This window comes from Ovis aries, chromosome 6 (genome assembly GCF_016772045.2).
Source record: "Ovis aries strain OAR_USU_Benz2616 breed Rambouillet chromosome 6, ARS-UI_Ramb_v3.0, whole genome shotgun sequence".
Classification (NCBI taxonomy): Eukaryota; Metazoa; Chordata; class Mammalia; order Artiodactyla; family Bovidae; genus Ovis; species Ovis aries.
Genome location: NC_056059.1, coordinates 67,529,280 through 67,553,384, shown reverse-complemented (window position 1 = coordinate 67,553,384; position 24,105 = coordinate 67,529,280). Strand labels below are relative to the sequence as shown.

The window sequence follows — 24,105 nt, the reverse complement described above, 5'->3', positions numbered from 1 at the left end:
GACACGACTTTGTGTCTAAACAATAACAATGAATTTGGGAAAGAGTGATCAACAGTGTTATTCAAGGAAACACTCTATCATCTCTGCTTTATTTCACTGATCCTTTAATGTATCTTTGAATTACAGAAATAAAGAACAACAATAATATTATGATTAAATACCATCCTAAATTTTGGGCAGATGGAAGTTATCAGTGTTGCAGACAAACTGAAAAACTAGCACCTGGATGTGAAAAATATAATCTTTTTGAAAGTAGTAAGTATTCATTTTATTCTATAACTATGTTGTGCTCAGGATGTACATATTATTGGTAAAGGGAGAAAGTGACATGTTTTTGATTTTGCAGTTGGTTAAATATGGCCTTCAGACTTTCAGGGTAGGTATATTTTGTAAGGGTAAGTGTGAACCTAAGGAAGGACTGTCAGCACTTTTTCTCTCCTTTCCCCCCAGTGTTACTGAGGTATAATTAACAAAATTGCAACATCTGTACAATTTACAGTGAGGTGATTGGATATACTTATCCACTGGAAAAGGTTCTTCTCATTGAGCTAATTAAAACCTTGTGTGTTTACCTGTGTGTGTGTGTGTGTGTGTGTGTGTGTATGAAAACATTTAAGTTCTATTTTCTTAGAAAACTTCAGTTTACATTACAAAGCTATCAGCTATAGTTGCCATGTTATACACTAGATCCTTAGACTTTGTCTTTTTTCCTGTTTTATATATACACACACAGTTCAGTTCAGTTGCTCAGTTGTGTCGGACTCTTTGCGACTTCGTGGACTGCAGCATGCCAGGCGTCCATGTCTATCACCAACTCCTAGAGCTTGCTCAAACTCATGTCCATCCAGTTGGTGATACCATCCAACCAACCCCTAATCTGTTGTCCCCTTCTCCTCCTGCCTTCAATCTTTCTCAGCATCAGGATCTTTTCCAATGAGTCAGTTCTTCACATCAGGTGGCCAAAGTATAGGAGCTTTAGCTTCAGCATAGGTCCTTCCAATGAATATTCAGGACTGATTTCCTTTAGGATTGACTCGTTTGATCTTCTTGCAATTCAAGGGACTCTCAGGAGTCTTCTGCAACACCACAGTTCAAAAGCATCAATTCTTTGGTGTTCAGCTTTCTTTATGGTCCAACTCGCACATCCATACATGACTAATGAAAAAACCAGCTTTGACTAGATGGACCTTTTTTGGCAAAGTAATGTCTCTGCTTTTTAATATGCTGTCCAGGTTGGTCATAGCTTTTCTTCCAAGGAGCAAGTGTCTTTTAATTTCATGGCTGCAATCACCATCTGCAGTCACTTTGGAGCCAAAAAATAATAAAGTCTGTCACTGTTGCCCTTGTTTCCCCATCTATTTGCCATGAAGTGATGGGACCAGATGCCATGATTTTAGTTTTTTGAATGTTGAGTTTTAAGCCAGCTTTTTCACTCTCCTCTTTCACTTTCATCAAGAAGCTCTTTAGTTCCTCTTTGCTTTTTTCCATAAGGGTGGTGTCATCTGCATATCTGAGGTTATTCATATTTCTCCCTGCAGTCTTGATTCCAGCTTGTCCTTCATCCAGCCCAGCATGTCACATGATGTACTCTGCATTTAAGTTAAATAAGCAGGGTGACAATATACAGCCATGATGTACTTCTTCCCCAATTTGGAACCAGTCTGTTGTTCCATGTCCACTTCTAACTGTTGCTTCTTGATCTGCATACAGATTTCTCAAGAGGCAGGTCAAGTGTTCTGGTATTCCTCTTTCAGAATTTTCCACAGTTTGTTGTGATCCACACAGTCAAAGGCTTTGGCATAGTCAACAATGCAGATGTATTTCTGGAACTCTCTTGCTTTTTCTATGATCCAAAGGATGTTGGCAATTTGATCTCTGGTTCCTCTGCCTTTTCTAAATCCAGCTTGGAAAATTTTGAGCATTACTTTGCTAGTGTATGAGATGAGTGCAATTGTGTGGTAGTTTGAACATTCTTTGGCATTGCCTTTCTTTGGAATTGGAATGAAAACTGACCTTTTCCAGTCCTGTGGCCACTGCTGAGTTTTCCAAATTTCCTGGCATATTGAGTACAGTACTTTAACAGCATCATATTTTAAGATTTGAAATAGCTCAACTGGAATTCTATCACCTCCACTAGCTTTGTTCATAGTGATGCTTCCTGAGGCTCACTTGACTTGGCACTCCAGGATGTCTGGCTCTAGGTGAGTGATGACACCATTATGGTTATCTTGGTCATGACGATCTATTTTGTATAGTTCTGTGTGTTTTTGCCACGTCTTAATATCTTCTGCCTCTGTTAGGTCCGTACCATTTCTGTCCTTTATTGTGGCCATCTTTGTATGAAATGTTCCCTTGCTATCTCAATTTTCTTGAGAGATCTCTAGTCTTTCCCATTCTATTGTTTTCTTCTATTTCTTTGCATTTATCACTGAGGAAGACTTTCTTATCTCTGCTTGCTATTCATTGGAACTCTGCATTCAGAAGTGTGTATCTTTCCTTTTCTCCTTTGCATTTTGCCTCTCTTCTTTTCTCAGCTATTTGTAAGGCCTCCTCAGACAACCATTTTGCCTTTTTGCGTTTCTTTTTCTTGGGCATGGTCTTGATCACTGCCTCCTGTACAATGTCATGAAACTGCATCCATACTTCTTCAGACACTCTGCCTATCAGATCTAATACCTTGAGTCTATTTGTCACTTCCACTGTATAATCATAAGAGATTTGATTTAGGCCATACTTGAATGGTCTAGTGGTTTTCCCAACTTTCTTCAATTTAAGTCTGAATTTTGCAATAAGGAGTTCATGATCTGTGCCACAGTCAGTTCCTAGTCTTGTTTTTGCTGACTGTATAGAGCTTCTCCATCTTTGGCTGCAAAGAATATAATCAATCTGATTTCAGTATTGACCATCTGGTGATGTCCATGTGTAGAGTCTTCTCTTGTGTTATTGGAAGAGGGTGTTTGCTATGACTAGTGTGTTCTCTTGGCAAAACTCTGTTAGCCTTTGCCCTGCTTCATTCTGTACTGCAAGGCCAAATTTGCCTGTTACTCCAGGTGTTTCTTGACTTCCTACTTTTACATTCCAGTCCCCTATGATGAAAAGGACATCTTTTTGGGGGGTGTTAGTTCTAGATATATGTGTGTGTATATGTGCGTGCATGCATGCTTAGTTGCTCAGTTGTGTCCGACTCTTTCTACCCCCATAGACTATAGCCTGCCAGGCTCCTCTGTCCATTGGATTCTCAAGGCAAGAATACTGGAGTAGGTTGCCATTTCCTTCTCCAGTTATATATATATATATATATATATATATATATATATATATATAAAAATTGAGTAATAATTAACATACCTTATTCATTGAATAACTGTAAACTTGTATTCTTTTACCAACATCTCTATTTTCCCCACCCTGCATCCCCTGGCAACTATTATTCTACTATGAGTTTGTTTTTTTTTTTTAAGATTCCCCATATAAATTACAGCATGTGCTATTTGTCCTTTTCTGTCTGGCTTATTTCACTTAGCGTTATGCCCCCCAGCTTCATCCGTGTTGTCACAAATGGAAGGATTTCCTTCTTTTTCTAAGGCTGAATATTCCATCATGTATATGTGTACACATATACACACACATTGCATTTTCTGTATCCAGTCCTCTGTTGGTGAATGCTCAGGTTGTTTCTATTCCTGGCTATTGTAAAATATGCTGCCATGACCATGGGAGTACAGATTGTCTCCTCGAGGTATTGAGTACCTTTCATTTGTGTATATACCCAGAAGTGGGATTGGTGGATCATCTGGTAGTTCTATTTTTAAGTTTTTTGAGGAACTTCTATGTTATTTTCCACAGTGGCTACATCATTTACATTCTCACTAGCAGTGCACAAGAGTTCTCTTTTCTCTGCATCCGTATCAGCATTTGATATCACATGTGGGGTGTTTTTTTTGGTTTGTTTGTTTTTGTTTTTAAAATTTTTTTAATATAAATTTATTTATTTTAATTGGAGGCTAATTACTTTACAATATTGTATTGGTTTTGCTATACATCAACATGAATCCACCACGGGTGTACATGTGTTCCCCATCCTGAACCCCCTTCCCCCCTTCCTCCCCATACCATCCCTCTGGGTCATCCCAGTGCACCAGCCCCAAGCACCCTGTATCATGCATTGAACCTGGACTGGTGATTCGTTTCACATATGATATTATACATGTTTCAGTGCCATTCTCCCAAATCATCCCACCCTCGCCCTCTACCACAGAGTCCAAAAGACTGTTCTATACATCTGTGTCTCTTTTGCTATCTCTCATACAGGGTTATCATTACCATCTTTCTAAATTCCATACATATGCCTTAGTATACTGTATTGGTGTTTTTCTTTCTGGCTTACTTCACTCTGTATAATAGGCTCCAGTTTCATCCACCCCATTAGAACTGATTCAAATATATTCTTTTAATGGCTGAGTAATACTCCATTGTGTATATGTACCACAGCTTTCTTATCCATTTGTCTACTGATGGACATCTAGGTTGCTTCCATGTCCTGGCTATTATAAACAATGCTGCAATGAACATTGGGGTACACTTGTCTCTTTCAATTCTGGTTCCCATGGTGTGTATGCCCAGCAGTAGGATTGCTAGGTCGTATGGCAGTTCTATTTCCAGTTTTTAAAAGAATCTCCACACTGTTCTCCATAGTGGCTGTAGTAGTTTGTACTCCCATCAGCAGTTTAAGAGGGTTCCCTTTTCTCCACACCCTCTCCAGCATTTATTGCTTGTAGACTTTTGGATCACAGCCATTCTGACTGGCGTGAAATGGTACCTCATTGTGGTTTTGATTTGCATTTCTCTGATAATGAGTGATGTTGAGCATCTTTTCATGTGTTTGTTAGCCATCTGTATGTCTTCTTTGGAGAAATGTCTGTTTAGGTCTTTGGCCCATTTTTTGATTGGGTCGTTTATTTTTCTGGAATTGAGCTGCAGGAGTTGCTTATATATTTTTGAAATTAATTCTTTGTCAGTTGCTTCATTTGCTATTATTTTCTCCCATTCTGAAGGCTGTCTTTTCACCTTGCTTATAGTTTTCTTTGTTGTGCAGAAGCTTTTAATCTTAATTAGGTTCCATTTGTTTATTTTTGCTTTTATTTCCAGTAATCTGGGAGGTGGGTCATAGAGGATCCTGCTGTGATTTGTGTCTGAGAGTGTTTTGCCTATGTTCTCCTCTAGGAGTTTTATAGTTTCTGGTCTTACTTTTAGATCTTTAATCCGCTTTGAGTTTATTTTTGTGTATGGTGTTAGAAAGTGTTCTAGTTTCATTCTTTTACAAGTGGTTGACCAGTTTTCCCAGCACCACTTGTTAAAGAGATTATCTTTTTGCCATTGCATATTCTTGCCTTCTTTGTCAAAGATAAGGTGTCCATAGGTGCGTGGATTTATCTCTGGGCTTTCTATTTTGTTCCATTGATCTATATTTCTGTCTTTGTGTTAGTACCATACTGTCTTGATGACTGTGGCTTTGTGGTAGAGCCTGAAGTCAGGCAGATTGATTCCTCCAGTTCCATTCTTCTTTCTCAAGATTGCTTTGGCTATTCGAGGTGTTTTGTATTTCCATACAAATTTTGAAATTATTTGTTCTAGCTCTGTGAAAAATACCATTGGTAGCTTGATAGGGATTGCATTGAATCTATAGATTGCTTTGCATAGTACACTCATTTTCACTATATTGATTCTTCCAATCCAGGAACACGGTATATTTCTCCATCTGTTAGTGTCCTCTTTGATTTCTTTCACCAGTGTTTTATAGTTTTCTATATATAGGTCTTTAGTTTCTTTAGGTAGATATATTCCTAAGTATTTTATTCTTTTCGTTGCTATGGTGAATGGAATTGTTTCCTTAATTTCTCTTTCTATTTTCTCATTATTAGTGTATAGGAATGCAAGGGATTTCTGTGTGTTGATTTTATATCCTGTAACTTTACTGTATTCATTGATTATCTCTAGTAATTTTCTGGTGGAATCTTTAGGGTTTTCTATGTAGAGGATCATGTCATCTGCAAACAGTGAGAGTTTTACTTCTTCTTTTCCAATTTGGATTCCTTTTATTTCTTTTTCTGCTCTGATTGCCGTGGCCAAAACTTCCAAAACTATATTGAATAGTAGTGGTAAATGTGGGCACCCTTGTCTTGTTCCTGACTTTAGAGGAAATGAATCAATCCAAGGAGAAGATATGACAATTATAAATATATATGTGCCCAACCTAGGAGCATTGCAATATGTAAGACAAATGCTATCAAGTATGAAAGTGGAAATTAACAATAACACAATAATAGTGGGAGACTTTAATACTCCACTCACACCTGTGGATAGATCAACTAAACAGAAAATTAACAAGGAAACACAAACTTTAAATGATACAATAGACCAGTTAGACCTAATTGATATCTATAGGACATTTCACCCCCAAACAATGAACTTCACCTTTTTCTCAAGTGCACATGGAACTTTCTCCAAGATAGATCACATCCTGGGCCATAAATCTAGCCTTGGTAAATTGAAAAAAATTGACATCATTCCAAGCATCTTTTCTGACCACAATGCAGTAAGATTAGACCTCAATTACAGGAGAAAAACTATTAAAAATTCCAATATATGGAGGCTGATCAACACGCTGCTGAATAACCAACAAATCACAGAAGAAATCAAAAAAGAAATCAAAATATGCATAGAAATGAATGAAAATGAAAACACAACAACCGAAAACCAGTGGGACACTGTAAAAGTAGTGCTAAGGGGAAAGTTCATAGCAATACAGGCATACCTCAAGAAACAAGAAAAAAGTCAAATAAATAACCTAACTCTACACCAAAGCAACTAGAAAAGAAAGAAATGAAGAGCTCCAGGGTTAGTAGAAGGAAAGAAATCTTAAAAATTAGGGCAGAAATAAATGCAAAAGAAACAAAAGAGACCAAAGCCAAAAGCTGGTTCTTTGAGAGGATAAATAAAATTGACAAACCATTAGCCAGACTCATCAAGAAACAAAGGGAGAAAAATCAAATCAGTAAAATTAGAAATTAAAGTGGAGAGATCGCAACAGATAACACAGAAATACAAAGGATCATAAGAGACTACTATCAGCAATTATATGCCAATAAAATGGGCAACTTGGAAGAAATGGACAAATTCTTAGAAAAGTACAACTTTCCAAAACTGAACCAGGAAGAAATAGAAGAGCTTAACAGACCCATCACAAGCATGGAAATTGAAACAGTAACCAGAAATCTTCCAGCAAACAAAAGCCCAGGTCCAGATGGCTTCACAACTGAATTCTACCAAAAATTTAGAGAAGAGCTAACGCCTATCCTACTCAAACTCTTCCAGAAAATTGCAGAGGAAGGTAAACTTCCAAACTCATTCTATGAGGCCACCATCACCCTAATACCAAAACCTGACAAAGATGCCACAAAAAAAGAAAACTACAGGCCAATATCACTGATGAACATAGATGCAAAAATCCTTAACAAAATTTTAGCAATCAGAATCCAACAACACATTAAAAGATCATACATCATGACCAAGTGGTCTTTATCCCAGGGATGCAAGGATTCTTCAGTATCCACAAATCAATCAATGTAATACACCACATTAAGAAATTGAAAAATAAAAGCCATATGATTATCTCAATAGATGCAGAGAAAGCTTTTGACAAAATTCAACATCCATTTATGATAAAAACTCTCCAGAAAGCAGGAATAGAAGGAATATACCTCAACATAATAAAAGCTATATGACAAACCCACAGCAAACATTATCCTCAATGGTGAATAATTGAAAGCATTTCCCCTAAAGTCGGGAAGACAAGGGTGCCCACTTTCACATGTGGGTTTTATAATTGCTATCCTAGTACATATGAGTTGGTATCTTATTCCTGGTTTTAATTTGCATTTTCCTAATGATTAGTTATGCTGAGCACCTTTTAAGGTACCTCTTGGCTGTTTGTATGTCTTCTTTAAAAAAAAAAATCTCTTTAGGTCCTTTGTCCACTTTTAACTGAGTTATTATTTCACTATTGAGTTGTATGAGTTCCTTGAATATTTTGGATACTAACCCCTTCTCAGATATGTGGGTTGCAAATATTTTCTCCCCTTCTGTTGGTTGCCTTTTCATTTTATTGATGGTTTTCCTTTGCTGAGCAGAAGATTTTTGGTTCTGATGTAATCCCATTTGCTTACAATGAATGACACATGACCTCAATCCCTATGGCATTTACAGTCTGTTCAAGGTATCTGTTCTAAAATAGTGTTGCAAGCAACATGCACCAGAGTGAGAGAGTCAGAGTGGACTTCTTGTTATGTTTACTTTTCCTTAAAACTGTTGATCATTGTTAGATGGCATTTTAACCCATCTTGTTGTTGTATTTTTAGGTATAAGAAAAGCACTACCTCCAACACCAGCACCAGAAATAAAGAAAGTAGGTGGTCTTTAACTTTTGGAAGTGATGAAAGAGATAGTCACTCATTCATGTGTAACTTTTTGCGACCCATGGACTGTAGCCTGCTAGGCTCCACTATCCGTGGGATTTTCCAGGCAAGAACATTGGAGTCAGTAGCTATGCCCTTCTCCATGGGATCTTTCTGACCCAGGGATCGAACCCACATTGCAGATAGCTTTTTTACTGTCTGAGCCACCAGGGAAGCCCCTAACTTTTTTAAGCATGTGTTTACCAAGTGTGTTTTTGTTCAGTCCTGTGATGTTGCCTCCTGCATGGATCATATCAGAAATGGATGCTACTGCTAAGTCACTTCAGTCGTGTCCGACTCTATGTGACCCCATAGACGGCAGCCCACCAGGCTCCCTCGTCCCTGGGATTCTCCAGGCAAGAACACTGGAGTGGGTTGCCATTTCCTTCTCCTCAGAAATGGATAGATTATGGCTTAACTTGATTTTTTTTGGTGTCAAATAATATTTATTTAAGTGTATCAGAAATCATCACTGGGGGCCCTATTATCATTTTGGCTTTGAATATTATTCCAGCAATGTGGGACTTTAGAGGAATATTTCAGTCTTGAGACCACAGTATTATGACAAAAGAATGACTAGTGATTTAATGATATACTTATGAATAGTGGAGTATGGTAGAGAACATATATACTTTGGACTTGGGAGGGACCTGATCCAGCACGAATCTGGTGTGGGTGACTTTAAACCATTGTTTCCTTAGTTATAAAATGGGATTTATATATGCTTATGGAATTAGTACTAAGAATAAATGAGGATGCAAATGAACTTATTTGCAAAACAGAAACAGACTCACAGAGGAAGGAAACTTAGGGTTACCCAAGGGGAAAGGTGGGGTATGGGGGTAAATTAGGAGTTTGAGATTAGCAGATAGGAACTATTATATATAAAGTAGATAAACAGCAAGGTCCTACTCTATAGCATAGGGAGCTGTATTCAGTATCCTATAATAAACCATAATGAAAACAATATGAAAAAGAGTATATACTGAATCACTTCGCTGTATACCAGAAACAAATGCAGCATTGTAAGCTAACTATGTGCTATGCTGTGCTTAGGCGCTTAGTCATGTTCAGCTCTTTGCAACCCCACCTACTGTAGCCCACCAGGCTTCTCTGTCCATGGGGATTCACCAGGCAAGAATACTGGGGTGGGTAGCCTATCCCTTCTCCAGGGGAACTTCCTGACCCAGGAGTCAAACTGAGGTCTGCTGCATTGCAGGCAAATTCTTTACCAGCTGAACTACCAGGGAAGCCCAACTATATATTTCAATTTAAATTTAAAAAAAAAAAGAGAAGAAATATGCCGGCTATGTACTTAGAGTGTACCTTGCACACAGTAGGCATGAAGAAGTAGATTCCTTCAAGTGGGAGACCTGACGAAAGTAGGTCTTTTTCCCATTGTAGGCCATTAAATGGTGGGTCTGCTTCTAGTCGTCATTTCTACTCACATTCTACCCTTGCCTCTCCCTGGTAAGTTAATCCTGACACCGAGAAGAATCCTTTTGATATTTAAAGGCAGTTTTTGCTCTTGTCCTGTATTCTGAAACCCATGAGAGGCCCAGTAGCATCAATATCCTCAAACTCATGTGCGGAGAGTCCGCAGCTTATTTTAGGGAGAGTTTATTCTGTGGCAGTATGCAGTGGCTTAGTGTTTTACTTCACACCCAGTTTCACGTGGAAGACTAAACTTTCACATTTCCATTTCTTAGCGAAGGCCGCCTCCACCAATTCCGCCTGAAGAAGAAAATGGTGAAGAAATAGTTGTAGCCTTGTATGATTTCCAAGCGACGGAAGCACATGATCTCAGACTAGAGAGAGGCCAGGAGTATATCATATTGGAAAAGAATGATGTTCATTGGTGGAGAGCAAGAGATAAATACGGGTAGGTATTCCCTCCCTGTGGACGATACACAGTGGGTGGCTGGGAGTTAAATACTGAGTGAGAAGGTGATAATCTGTAACTGTTATGTAGTGAGACCAGTTCAGCAGCCATAAATGAAAATATACATTATTACCTTTTAGTAGCACAGTGTATTCTTAGTGACCAATAAGTGTAAATGGATCAACCACTTCTTTCCAGATATTAGAATCCATTCACACTGGTCTATTTCTCATCCATTGTATGTTTGAATTTGATTGTTTTTATCTTGGGGGAATGACATTTTAGGTCTCTTCCCGTCCCCCTCCCCCTCAAAGTAAATAAGTAATCTTAGATTGGTTGTAGAAAGAAAGAATGTGAGTATGTGTCTGTCTATATGTATGTGTGTGTGTGCCTATGTCTAAAATACATACATTCAAGAAGTTTAAAAAAAACATTATACTGAATAGGATTTAAAGAGAATAATCCTTTCAACCTTATTATTGGTAAATAGTGGGTAAATATGATAAACATTGCGGGGGGGGGGTGTATCTTAAGCTTCATTAGGAAAGCTCTGTATCCTGTGCTTAACTCTGTAGTATAACCCTGTTTTTATTCTGAATTCCTGTGAATAAGAAGAGGAGGACTTTTTGTCCTGATTAGAGCACTCAGTTCAGTTCAGTTCAGTCGCTCAGTCGTGTCCGACTCTTTGCGACCCTATGAATTGCAGCACGCCAGGCCTCCCTGTCCATCACCAACTCCCGGAATTCACTCAGACTCAGGTCCATCGAGTCAGTGATGCCATCCAGCCATCTCATCCTCTGTCGTCCCCTTCTCCTCCTGCCCCCAATCCCTCCCAGCATCAGAGTCTTTTCCAATGAGTCAGTTCTTCTCATGAAGTGGCCAAAATACTGCAGTTTCAGCTTTAGCATCATTCCTTCCAAAGAAATCCCAGGGCTGATCTCCTTCAGAATGGACTGGTCCCTTCACGCAAATCTACTTTCTTACCTCCTGCCCCACCCCCAGTTGCAGGGTCACTGCTGGAGAAGCAATGGAAGCTTCTGGATTGGGCAGGGCCCGTGTCTGCTGCTCACTTCTTAGTAGTGGTACATCTCCTGAGTGCTGTGCATTAGTACCTTTATGGAAACCTGTTCATCTATGTTTACAGGAAGATCATCACTGCTTTTTTTTTTTTTTGCCAAACAAGACTTTTTTTAAAAAATTATAGACATATCCAGAAGATATGTAATAGTTTAATGGAGCCTCTTGCCACTTGACTTCAGAAATTGGTCAGTCATAATTTTAAAATCTTCCCATTAAAAAAAAAATCTTCCTAACTGTTCCTTTTTTTTTTTTTGAGTATTTAAAAGTAGATTCAAATCATCATGAAATTTCACCCCCAAGTTTAATTGCGAAAGATTTTTTAAACAACTGCTGTGTCATTATCGTGTGTGTGTGTGTTTTAGTCGCTCAGCCATGTCTGACTTTCTGTGCCCACCAGGCTCTTCTGTCCATAGAATTCTCCAGGCAAGAATACTGGAGTGGGTAGCCATTGTCTTCTCCAAGGGATCTTCCCCACCCAGAGATTGTACCTGGGTCTCCTGATTGCAGGCAGTTTCTTTACCGTCTGAGCCACCAGGGAACCCCAACATTGTAATAGAATAATAATTTTCCCTAGAAGAAGAGTACAAATAAAAGCCCAGATATCAAATATTTAAATATTTATAAGTCAAGCTGACAAACTGGTGAATAAGATATAATTTATCCTCCAACTTGACAAACATACCTTCAAAATGACAAGGAAAGCAAGGTTTGGCTTGGAGTTCCGTGCCAGAATGTGACAGTGCACAGAGGGCTGGCCATCTCCCCAGGGTATCGCCCTTCTCCCTTCCCTTCTGTCCCTGGTTCCGTCTCACATGCACCATGTGCATCTCCCAGCTACACATCCAAATTCTGTCCATTTGGTTGGCAAAAGCCACCTCCTAGCTTGGTCACTGCCTGGACCTGGGCTGGAGGAGTGCATGCAAGCAGCGTCATTTGGTTTTCAGAGAATGAAACCCCTTGGAAAGGCCCATGTAGGACTTGGCAATAGGCAGCGAATTCTGAGGCCATAGTTTCAGATGATGGTCCAACTGAGGAATGGTGGATTTTAGCATTCTCTCGAAAGTGTGAGGTCAGAACAGGGGCCCTTCTGGCCCAGGTTTAAGGATAGTACCAACTCTGTAATTCTGGTTTCCCTTGATTAGCTCTAATCTGTAATTTTACAGTTTACTCAAGATTAAAACAAGGTCCACACAATGCATTTTGGCTGATATGTCTCATGTCTCTCTTTTATTCTGCAGCAATCCCTGTCCTTTTCTTCCCCCATTTTTGATTTATTGATGAAACCAGATCTTTTTCTCTATAGTGAGCCACAATCTAGATTAAGCTATTTTCTTCCACATGGTATTGTTTAATATGTATCTATGTCCTGTATATCTGGTGGTTCCACTTCTTATGATGCCAAGGTTACGCAGGTAAACATACCTGAGGTATGTTTGTCAACTTTATTCCTCCATCATAAAATTCTTTGTGAATGTTTCACTTAATGATTTTAGCATCCATTGATGATTATTGCTTAGATCGATTATTTCACTAAGGATAGCAAAATGGTGATTTTTATAATTCTGATGACCTAGCTTCCTCTGCTGATAACAGTGGTAACCAATACTTTTAAAAGTGTTATTATGGATGCTTTTGGGCTTCCCAGGTGGCTCAGTGGTAAAGAACCCACCTGCCAATCAATGCAGGAGATGTGGGTTCACTCCCTGGGTCAGGAAGATCGCCTGGAGAAGGAAATGGCAATCCATTTCCAAGTATTCTTGCCTGGGAAATCCCATGGATAGAGGAGCCTGGTGGGCTACAGTCCATGCGGTTGGAAAGAGTCAGACATGACTGAGCGACTAAACAGAAGGAGAAGCATGGATAGTTTCATATTTGGTTTTTTCCTATTGCAGTCATTATTCTTTTTTGCTTGGATTGTCCCATCATGCGTCAATGGTAGCTATTTTTGTTAGGGGTCCTTTTAGCTTTTCTTTCTCAGCTTCCTTGCTTCCTTGCCTTGAATAAAATAAAAGAGCTCAGTTTCATTCTTGTGTTTTTCCTGGTCAAACCTGCACTTTGCCATTTCCCCATAGAGTTCTGGCTCCTTTTCATACGAAATGATATTTAAAGATGACAGGTGGGGTACTAGGATTCTAATGCTGCTGGATTGTCCTTGCTTCTAGGCCTTTCTCAGTGCACAGAGCCACATATATACACTCTTATGTGTGCATATATTATGAATTGTTACTAACAGTTCCAATTCAGAATTATAGCATTTTTACTCAGAAATTGTATACATATATCTCTTTTTCTGCTGAAATTCTTGGCTCCAGCCAAGATTCTACCTACTCTGATTGCTCCTTAAACTTTAATGTGCACAGGAGTCATCTAGCGTAAAAATGCAAGGTTCCCTGGCCCCACACAGGCCTCCTCAGTTCATGTCTCTTGAGTAGGACCCAGGAATTTGTCATTTACCGAGTGACCAGATGATGCTGATGTAGATGTTAGGGATTACTCTCTGTGAAAGCGTGCGCTGCACAGACTGTCGCGGTGTTGCAGTGGCAGTTGTTTTCGTCCAACACTGCCGCTTTCCTGAAGCGGTGGTTTCTGTAAAACATCCCCCAAAAGTGTGAATTCAAGAGAAGCACCATAGAACGTTAGGAAGGGCTCTGAACTGAGTCACAAGTTCAGAATTCACATTCTGACCCTGTTACTGACTAGTTCTGAGCCCTTGAGAAAGTCTCAGTCTTCCTAAGCTTTGGTTTCCCCCACCAAAAAGTGGGTACAAGAATGTCTACCTACCTTAGAATTTTTGTAAGGATCCTATGAGGAAGTCCTTTGTAAAGCATCAAATATTGCAGATATATTGACTTATTGAGGGTCAGCCAATCTTTCTTATAAGCTTTAGGCAATATTATACTTTAATTATTACAGAAGGGCAGTAATTTTCCTCTTAATACTCTGTCAGTAAAATAATTTCAGTTTATCTAAAGTATTTTTCTCATTTCTAGGAGTGAAGGATATATCCCAAGTAATTATGTGACAGGAAAGAAATCAAACAACTTAGATCAATATGAGTAAGTAAAAGATTATTTTGTGAATGTGGAGAACCAGACATTGTTTTTCTTTTCCTAATTATGTGAGGCATCTGGGAGACTAATGGTTATCTTTAACTGTCTTTATAAGGTGATACCAACTTATTTTTAACTCAGTTGTCTAAGATGGTAAATGATGCTGTAAGAATTAGTTTCTATTATACGCTTCACCTGAACATACTATGTGTGACTCAAGTTACAGAAGTGAATATAATTAAATTGATTTTAAACAAATCACAGCTTAACTGGCTTTGAAATATAGCTCATTGCTCATTCATTTAAGAAATGAAAATACAGTTTGCTAGAGTTGCCTTTAAAAAAGCATTTGATTGTTTATTTTTCTAACTATAATAATATGTGATTATTGTTTTAAAATTGTTTGAAAATATGAAAAATGTTAATAAGGAAAAATTATAAATCAACTAGATCTGAACTCTGTCAACATCTGTATATTTTCTTTCAAGCTTTTTACTGTTTTAAAAAAAACAGAATCATGCTGTATATACTATTTTATATCCTGTTTAATTCACTTAACAGTATATTATTTCCTCATACCGTTAAATGTTCTTCAAGAACATTTTCATAATTGTACTATATTTCATTCTTCAAATATTTACTGAGACCTTAGCATATATCGTGCACTGTGTGAGATCTTAAGGAGTACAAGCAGGCATATAGCCACATGGATGTGCAGTAATTTATAAAATCATTTTCTTATTTGTGTGGCATGAATGTTTTGGCATCTTTGCTATATGAAAATACTGGGATACCTCTTTCTGCTTGTTGTTTTAAACTAGATCTTTAAAAACCTACGTACTGGGCTAAAGGCTAGTTTTGAACTTCTTAAGACTTCCAAAGCATGCTGTCAAATTACTTTTCAGAGAAAGCAAGTGGGCTGCTGTTCATACGCCCACTAGCAGTGTGTTGCCAGGTTTTAGTGAGAGGCTCAAATATACCAAATACTGTTTGTGGTCACTCTGAGGTGGTATTTGATGCTTCATTCACTTCTTTAAAAACAACACCATCACCACCACCTCCAACACAAAGCTGTTTCCTCTGTCCATGTCACTTCCTGTAACATGAGTGTACCTTAGAAGTCTGGAAAAGGATTGACGGATTCAAAAGTCATAGCTCCCAGTGGTGTGACCCCTTCAAAGGTGTTTTAGAAGTAGATGAGGGTATAAAAAACATGTGACTAAAATAGTGTTTTTGCTCTGAAATAAGTTTTAGGAAAATAGAGCATATCTTTAGAATTTAGGGAAGATGCTAAAAGTAGAAACTTGGACCTGATTTTAAAGGGATCTGGTAGAGAAGTGACTGATAATTTGAGGAGGGAAGTGCTTGGAAACCAGATAATCCTTATCTGAATGTAAGACTATCCTCTGTGACTCACGGGATTACACATAAGTGTTTTAGGAAGTTTATGATGCGTTGCCATGCATTTTTTGGGTGCCTGACTCCACCTCTGCATGATTAAGGGTACTTGTTGTGGGAGCCCCCTCAGCTGGCTTCTGCCCAAGGTTGGGGATACCATGTGGCAGGGTGCCAGTTCTGGCTGCATGAGAGATGAAAAACCTGTTCTCAGTGCTGACTCCTGCTGTCTTTCCATGCCACAGTTGGTGTTGGATTTTGCTAAAGCCCATCTTGTAATACATCTTAAATGTCTCCAAGATTAAAAAACCTTTTGCCAGCTGCTGAATCAAGAGCAATAAGGAGTTCATGATATGAGCCACAGTCAGCTCCTGGTCTTATTTTTGCTAACTGTATAGAGCTTCTCCATCTTTGTCTGCAAAGAATATAATCAATCTGATTTTGGTGTTGGCCATCTGGTGATGTCCATGTGTAGAGTCTTCTCTTGTGTTGTTTGGTGAGGTTGGTTGGAAGAGGGTGTTTGCTATGACTAGTGCGTTCTCTTGGCAAAACTCTATTAGCCTTTATCCTGCTTCATTCTGTACTCCAAGGCCAAATTTGCCTATTACTCCAGGTGTTTCTTGACTTCCTACTTTTGAGTTCCAGTCTCCTATAATGAAAAGGACATCTTTTTTGGGTGTTAGTTCTAAAAGGTCTTCCAGGTCTTCATAGAACTGTTCAACTTGAGCTTCTTCAGCATTACTGGTCAGGGCATAGACTTGAATTACTGTGAAATTGAATGGTTTACCTTGGAAACAAACAGAGATCATTCTGTCGTCTTTGAGATTGCCTCCAAGTACTGCATTTCAGACTCTTTCACTGACTATGATGGCTACTCCATTTCTTCTAAGGGATTCTTGCCCACAGTAGTAGATACAATAGTCATCTGAGTTAAATTCACCCATTCCAGTCCATTTTAGTTCACTGATTCCTAGAATGTCAATGTTCACTCTTGCCATCTCCTATTTGACCACTTCCAATTTGCCTTGATTCATGGACCTAACATTCCAGGTTCCTATGCAATATTGTTCTATACAGCATCCGACCTTGCTTCCATCACCAGTCACATCCACAACTGGGTGTTGTTTTTGGTTTGGCTCTGTCTCTTCTTTCTTTCTGGAGTTATTTCTCCACTGATCTCCAGTAGCATACTAGGCACCTACCAACCTGGGGAGTTCATCTTTTAGTGTCCTATCTTTTTGCCTTTCTTACTGTTCATGGGATTCTCAAGGCAAGAATACTGAAGTGGTTTGCCATTCCCTTCTCCAGTGGACCACATTTTGTCAGAACTCTCCACTAAGACCCATCTGTCTTGGGTGGCCCTACACGGCATGGCTTAGTTTCACTGAGTTAGACAAAGCTGTGGTCCATGTGACTAGATTGGCTAGTTTCTGTGATTGTGGTTTTAGGCTGTCTGCCCTCTGATGCCCTCTTTCAGCTCATACTACTGAGAAATGCTGGGCTGGATGAAGCACAAACTAGAATCAAGATTGCCGGGAGAAATATCAATAACCTCAGATATGCAGATGACACCACCCTTATGGCAGAAAGTGAAGAAGAACTAAAGAGGCTCTTGATGACAGTGAAAGAGGAGAGTGAAAAAGTTGACTTAAAGCTCAACATTCAGAAAACTAAGATCATGGCATCTGTTCCCATCACTTCATGGGAAATAGATGCGGAAACAGTGGAAACAGTGACAGATTTTTATTTTGGGGGGCTCCAGAATCACTGCAGATGGTGACTGCAGCCATGAAATTAAAAGATGCTTGCTCCTTGGAAGGAAAGTTATGACCAACCTAGACAGCACATTAAAAAGCAGAGACGTTACTTTGCCAACAAAGGTCTGTCTAGTCAAGGCTATGGTTTTTGCATTAATCATGTATGGATGTGAGAGTTGGACTCTAAAGAAAGCTAAGCGCCGAAGCATTGATGTGTTTGAACTGTGGTGTTGGAGAAGACTCTTGAGAGTCCCTTGGACTGCAAGAAGATCCAACCAGTCCACCCTAAAGGAGATCAGTCCTGAGTGTTCATTGGAAGGACTGATGTTGATGCTGAAAGTCCAATGCTTTGGCCATCTGATGTGAAAAACTGACTCATTGGAAAAGACCCTGATGCTGGGAAAGATTGAAGGCAGGAAGAGAAGGGGATGACAGAGGATGAGATGGTTGGATGGCATCACCGACTCAATAGACACGAGTTGAGTAAACTCTGGGAGTTGGTGATGGACAGGGAGGCCTGGCGTGCTGTGGTCCATGGGGTCACGAAGAGTCAGACACGACTGAGTGACTGAACTGAATTGAACTGAACTGAACTGAATCAAGAGCCCCTCTGCTGTTTGTTTGGGGGCAGGAGGAGTCCCAGGCAATGGTTGTCCCCTGGGCTGGGCTCAGGACTGCCAACCTACAGCTCCCAGGGTGTCAGCACCCTGGTTCTCACCTCTACATCAGGTCCCAGTTGGGGGAGGACAGAACCAGCAGAAGTGCTGCAGGAAAGAAACTGGACTCCCTGTGGTTCTCAGGAATATGTTCCTGATGGAAGCACATTAAAGGAAGAAGGTGACAGAAATGCAAGGGCCCTTAGGCGGGAATAGTCCAGGGCAAGACTTCACGGGTGATCCAGAAGGCAAGGCCCAAATTGAAAACTGGTTAAGATTTATAGCTCATTGATTGGTTGTTTTCTTTTCTTTTTTTTTTTTTTTGTTAATTTATACCTGTTGCCTCCTTTTTATAATTTACCCAGCCCACCCTCCCCAAGAAGCTTGACTAGGATCCTTCCTTTCCAGAAAGGACTCAGTATCCCTAAATCTACTTTTCCCCTCTATTCAGACACCACCATGAAGTCCTGTCCCTTTAAGTGTTTGAAGTGACTAGCCAATCTGAAACCCTCATTCCCATTAGGGTTTTGATATCTAAGAAGGGAATGACAAGTTACTTACAAATCCTGGATGTTGCTTCTAGAGATATATTGTACCTTGACCAAGGGGAACTAACTGACCTCCCGTAAGTATTTGTGTACCAGTCTTGTGAGAGATGCGCGTGCTGGCTTCCTAGAGCTGTAGCTCTCCTCCTCACCATGTGTGCTTCCTCACATTCCCACCCTGTGCATCGTTCTTTCCCATAGGATGCGTTCAGCATCCTTTCCCTCTATCCTTTCCCTCTTGTCTCTCCCTCCTTGCCCGGTGACAGCTATCATAGAAGAGACAAAGAAGCCACAAAGAACCGTTAGGAAATACTCACCAAGAGCCACAAGTTGATTCATCTTTTGATTTGCTCATCACTGCTTCCTGTTTTCCTTCCTTCAACATACATTTCAGTGTCTATTTAGAGTTTCTATTCTAGGGAAAGAGAGCATCCTTTCTGGAGAACCTGCAAATGCCATAAAAATGACTGCTTAGAACAGGATTTGTGCTGTGAATTCCTTTTCTTTCCTTATTTTCTTTATCCCTTCCTAGGAGCGTGAATATACCAAGTGAGGAAAGGACCTCTTTTTTTTCCCTCCGAGTTTCTTACATCTAATTCCTCTTGAAAGCCACAGTCTAGTTTTACTGACTACTTGCATGTGAACGTGAGACTAAACCTCCATTGTTTACTCTTGCTGTGAGAATATGGGCTTGGATCTTCTCTGATTAGTTGCTGCTGCTGCTGCTGCGAAGTCGCTTCAGTCGTGTCTGACTCTGTGCGACCCCAGATGGCAGCGCACCAGGCTCGCCCATCCCTGGGATTCTCCAGGCAAGAACACTGGAGTGGGTTGCCATTTCCTTCTCCAATGCATGAAAGTGAAAAGTAAAAGTGAAGTCGCTCAATTGTGTCTGACTCTTAGTGACCCCATGGACTGGAGCCCACCAGGCTCCTCCATCCATGGGATTTGCCAGACAAGAGTACTGGAGTGGGTGGCCATTGCCTTCTCCGATTAGTTAAGAGAATATTTTTCAGTCTTTCAGATCCTGCTGGTTTATAATGCATAGTGAGAGCTCCAGTTACTGTTCTTAAGACTGTTTTTAAGAAGATAGATATTTTCTCTATCAATGAGAAAGCTTTAGGGACAGGCAGAATCCAATCTGTTCTCCTTTTTTTTTTTTTTAATGTAAACCATTTTAAAAGTCTTTAGTAAATTCATTAACAATGTTGTTTCTGTTTTATGTTTCGTTTTTTTTTTTTTTGGTTGCAAGGCACATAGGATCTTAGCTCCCCAATCAAGGATCAAACCCACACCTCCTGCATTGAGAGGTGAAGTCTCAACCACTGGACAGATGCGGAAGTCCCCTCCTCCTTTATTTCATTTTTCAATTGCTTTCAGAAATTGATCAGAACTATAGCTTTGTTGAATGTGGTCCCAGTTCATAAAGTGGGGTCCACAGAAATGAGATCTTAATACCCACAATTCTGAGGCCTGGTTAATCATTTCAGGCTCCAAATAAAATAAGTTACCAGCTTGTATTGAGATTAGAATTTGTGTTTGGCTGCTACAACTGCTTAAAATAATCTTGACAAAAAAAGATCTTATATTTTTTTTCTTTGTATTTTTCTCTTCCTCAGTCAGGAAAGGCCTTTGTATTGGCCAGTCTCGTGGTGTTTGCTGGGCCAAAAGCAGGTGCTCATCCTCTTATAAAAGCCTGAAACAGTGATAAAAAAATTCATGTGTTTAGAGGGGCCAAGCTCAGTTTTGTAATATTGGAACCCTCAGGAAATACGACTGGTGGAGGGTTCTGCCCACAAAAGGCCATCTAAAACAAAACAACAGAGAACAAAAACTCCAGTGTAAAGCTGACAATTTGAGGGACTTATCTAGCAGTTCAGTGGTTAAGGTTCCATGCTTCCTACACGGGGAGGGGTGTGGGGGCGGTGGGAGGTGTGGGCATGGATTCCTGGTTGGGAATTAAGATTCCACATGTCACACGGCCAAAAAAATAAATAAACCTGACAATTTGAGTTGATCTTCTTTGGCCAACTTGCTCATAGTCCCATGGAGAGATTGAGCTGCAGAAAGCAAGGAAAGGGGTATACTTCTGAGTATGAAGTGGGAGATGGCAGTATCCATCTTTCCTTAGGAAAAATTTCCTAAGGGTTAAAAGGGGCGCTGATATGCAGGGGCTTAGCACAGAGCAGGGAGGGCAGGCGCCACTGCTTGGCTGTGGCAGAATTCCTACAACACACCTGAGGAGGCTACCAGGGGTTAGGACTGTGGTAGAAGCAGTATGCCTGGAAGACCTAGGAGGCCTCCTCCTCTGTTTTGCTCTGTTTCTTTCAACACTTGGGACCTTTGTGAAGTTTACTAGGGGAGTCTTCATGATAAGTTGAGATGAAATCTACTGCCTGTTGGTGGGATGGAGGCTTGGGATTAGATTTAATTTGAATTAAAGACAATATTGTAATGACATTTCCTGCATATTTGAGTCTGTGGGGTAAAATTCATTCTTGCTGTTATTATAATAGTGAAAAATTAGAAATGATTTTTATGTTAGCTAATAAAGAAGAGCTTAAATAAATTATGGCACATCCAGAATGTGAACTATATTGCCCTGCAAAGATGTGTGTGATACACTGTTAAGTGAAAAAATCCAGGTTCTGATACAGCAAGTATAGTTTGATCTCACTTTAATAATGAAAATGAGAATGTTAGCATACATATCAATCTTTATAAAAACATGAGTAGAAAAATTCCACAAGTATTTACATCCAAATGTTACTAGTGGTTTTCTGTTTTATAGAGAATATGCATGATATCTTGTTCTTATTTATTGTTTGTCAATGGTGAGCAGTATTGCCTTGCTAACTCTAAAAAAAAAAAACAGAACAATTAAAATACCTCAGGTCTTAAACATATCTTTTTCTGTTCAGATGGTATTGCAGAAATATGAATAGGAGCAAAGCCGAGCAACTCCTTAGAAGTGAGGTAAGTGTTTGTACTTGTTTTGTGGGTTTGGTTCCAGCACAGAATCAATTGAAATGAATTCCTGATTAGTAATTCCACCTACCTCTGTGACCAAAGCCTAAAAAAATACCATGATGTAAGTACAAAAATTTTTTTAAGTCATTTAAAAGTGAAGCCTGCTATATTTGTTTCCTGGGGCTACTGTAAACAAAGTACCACACACTGAGTGCTGTGCTAAAGTACCACAAACAGGAGTTTGTTGTTTCACGGATCCGAAGGTTAGAAACCTGAAATCCAGCTGTCAGTAGGCGGGGCTCCTTTCGGGGGCTGTGAGGGAGGGATCTGAATGAGGCCTCTCTCCCTTTCTCCCTGTGGTTCTTCCCTCTGTGCATATCTGGCTCTACGTCCAGATGTCCCCTTTATAAGGACTCCAGCCACATAGAAATAGGGCTCCCCGCCCCATGGTCTCATTTTCTCTTGATTGCCTCTGTAAATCTCCACAGAAGGTCACATTCTGAAGTACCAGGGATCAGAACTCCAGTGTGTGTTTTTCAAGGGGGGAAAAAACTCACTATTGTTCAGTCGCCCAGTCGTGTCTGACTTTTTGCGACCCCATGGACTGCAGCAGGCCAGGCTTCCCTGTCCTTCACTATCTCCAGGAGTTTGCTCAAACTCCTGTCAACAGATTTATAACAGTGGGTAATAGCTATACGTGGCCAACATTTATTTTCTTTACTGTTTCTTACTGATTTATCATGTGCTACCTTAATGTTAGTACTTATATGTATTTTTCTTCTTTGCCTCAAGTTGTTTTAAAACAGTTTTAACATCAATCTTACATGCTATCTTTTATAAGTTAAGTGTTAACACACTATTTAGTTGCCATTAGAAATGTGCTAAAATTCTTGCACTTTAGAAAGAATTACAGTGGCAAGATGAAATCTAGTCTAGAGGAAGCTAAGTGGACTGAATAAGGAGACCCATCCAAGTCTAGCTGTGACTTTTCTAGTCTGTTTTTTACATCTGTAAGGCAGAGATGTTGTATTAAAAGATGGCCTCTAAAGTTCTCTGAATTTATGACCTAGTTATTCTATTTAGTAATAGTTCTTTTAAACCTGTGCTTTCTCATTTTATCTCCTGCTTAATATCCCTAGTTGAGGTTTGGTTGGGTTGGGTGCTTATTGCTTATTTCTTGTAGTTTATGTTGAGAGAGCAGTACATGCATGCATGCTAAGTTGCTTCAGTTATGTCTGACTCTTTGTGACCCTATGAACTGTAGCCTGCCAGGCTCCTCTGTCCATGGGATTCTCCAGGCAAGAACACTGGAGTGGGTTGCCATTTCCTCCTCCAGGGGATCCTCCGGACCCAGGGATTGAACCCATGTCTTTTACATCTCCTGCATTGGCAGGCAGGTTCTTTGCCACCAGTGCCACCTGGAAAGCCCATACTGGAAGAGAGCAATAGCAGGTGATCATGCTTGATTCAGAGATCAAATTGCCAACATCCATTGGATCATCGAAAAAGCAGAGAGTTCCAGAAAAACACCTACTTCTGCTTTATTGACTATGCCAAAGCCTTTGACAGTGTGGATCACAAAAAACTGGAACATTCTTTAAGAGATGGGAATACCAGACCACTTTACCTGCCTCTTGAGGAATCTGTATGCAGGTCCAAAAGCAACAGTTAGAACCAGACATGGAACAACAGACTGGTTCCAAATTGGGAAAGGAGTATGTCAAAGCTGTATATTGTTACCTTGCTTGTTTAACTTATATGCAGAGTACATCATGCAGACTGCTGGGCTGGTTGAAGGACAAGCTGAAATCAAGATTGCTGGGAGAAATATCAATAACCTCATATACACAGATGATGCCACTCTTATGGCAGATAGCAAAGAGGAACTAAAGAGCTTCTTGATGAAAGTGAAAGAGGAGAGGGAAGAAGTTGGCTTAAAGTCCAACATTCAGAATACTAAGATCATGGCATCTGGTCCCATCACTTCATGGTAAATAGATGGAGAAACAATGGAAACAGTGACAGACTTTATTTTCTTGAGCTCCAAATCACTGCAGATGGTGACTGCACCCATGAAATTGAAAGCCTCCTTGGAAGAAAAGCTATGACCAACCTAGATAGCATATTAAAAAGCAGAGACATTACTCTGCCGACAAAGATCCATCTAGTCAAAACTATGGTTTTTTATTAGTCACGCATGGATATGAGAGTTGGACTCTAAAGAAAGCTGAGCACCGAAGAATTGATGCTTTTGAACTGT

General features: G+C 39.8%; 1 protein-coding gene across 9 annotated transcripts in view; it reads left to right on the top strand.

Annotated features, from left to right (window-relative positions):
- TEC (tec protein tyrosine kinase) overlaps positions 1-24,105 on the top strand; it is a 158,245-nt gene that overhangs the window by 113,636 nt on the left and 20,504 nt on the right. For all 9 annotated transcript variants that reach the window (XM_027970981.2, XM_042251381.1, XM_060417079.1 and 6 more), the window contains 5 exons: positions 127-255; positions 8,418-8,464; positions 10,223-10,395; positions 14,466-14,531; positions 21,797-21,851. In XM_027970981.2, the coding sequence (XP_027826782.2) occupies positions 127-255; positions 8,418-8,464; positions 10,223-10,395; positions 14,466-14,531; positions 21,797-21,851 (470 nt within the window). The remainder of the gene's footprint in view (positions 1-126; positions 256-8,417; positions 8,465-10,222; positions 10,396-14,465; positions 14,532-21,796; positions 21,852-24,105) is intronic.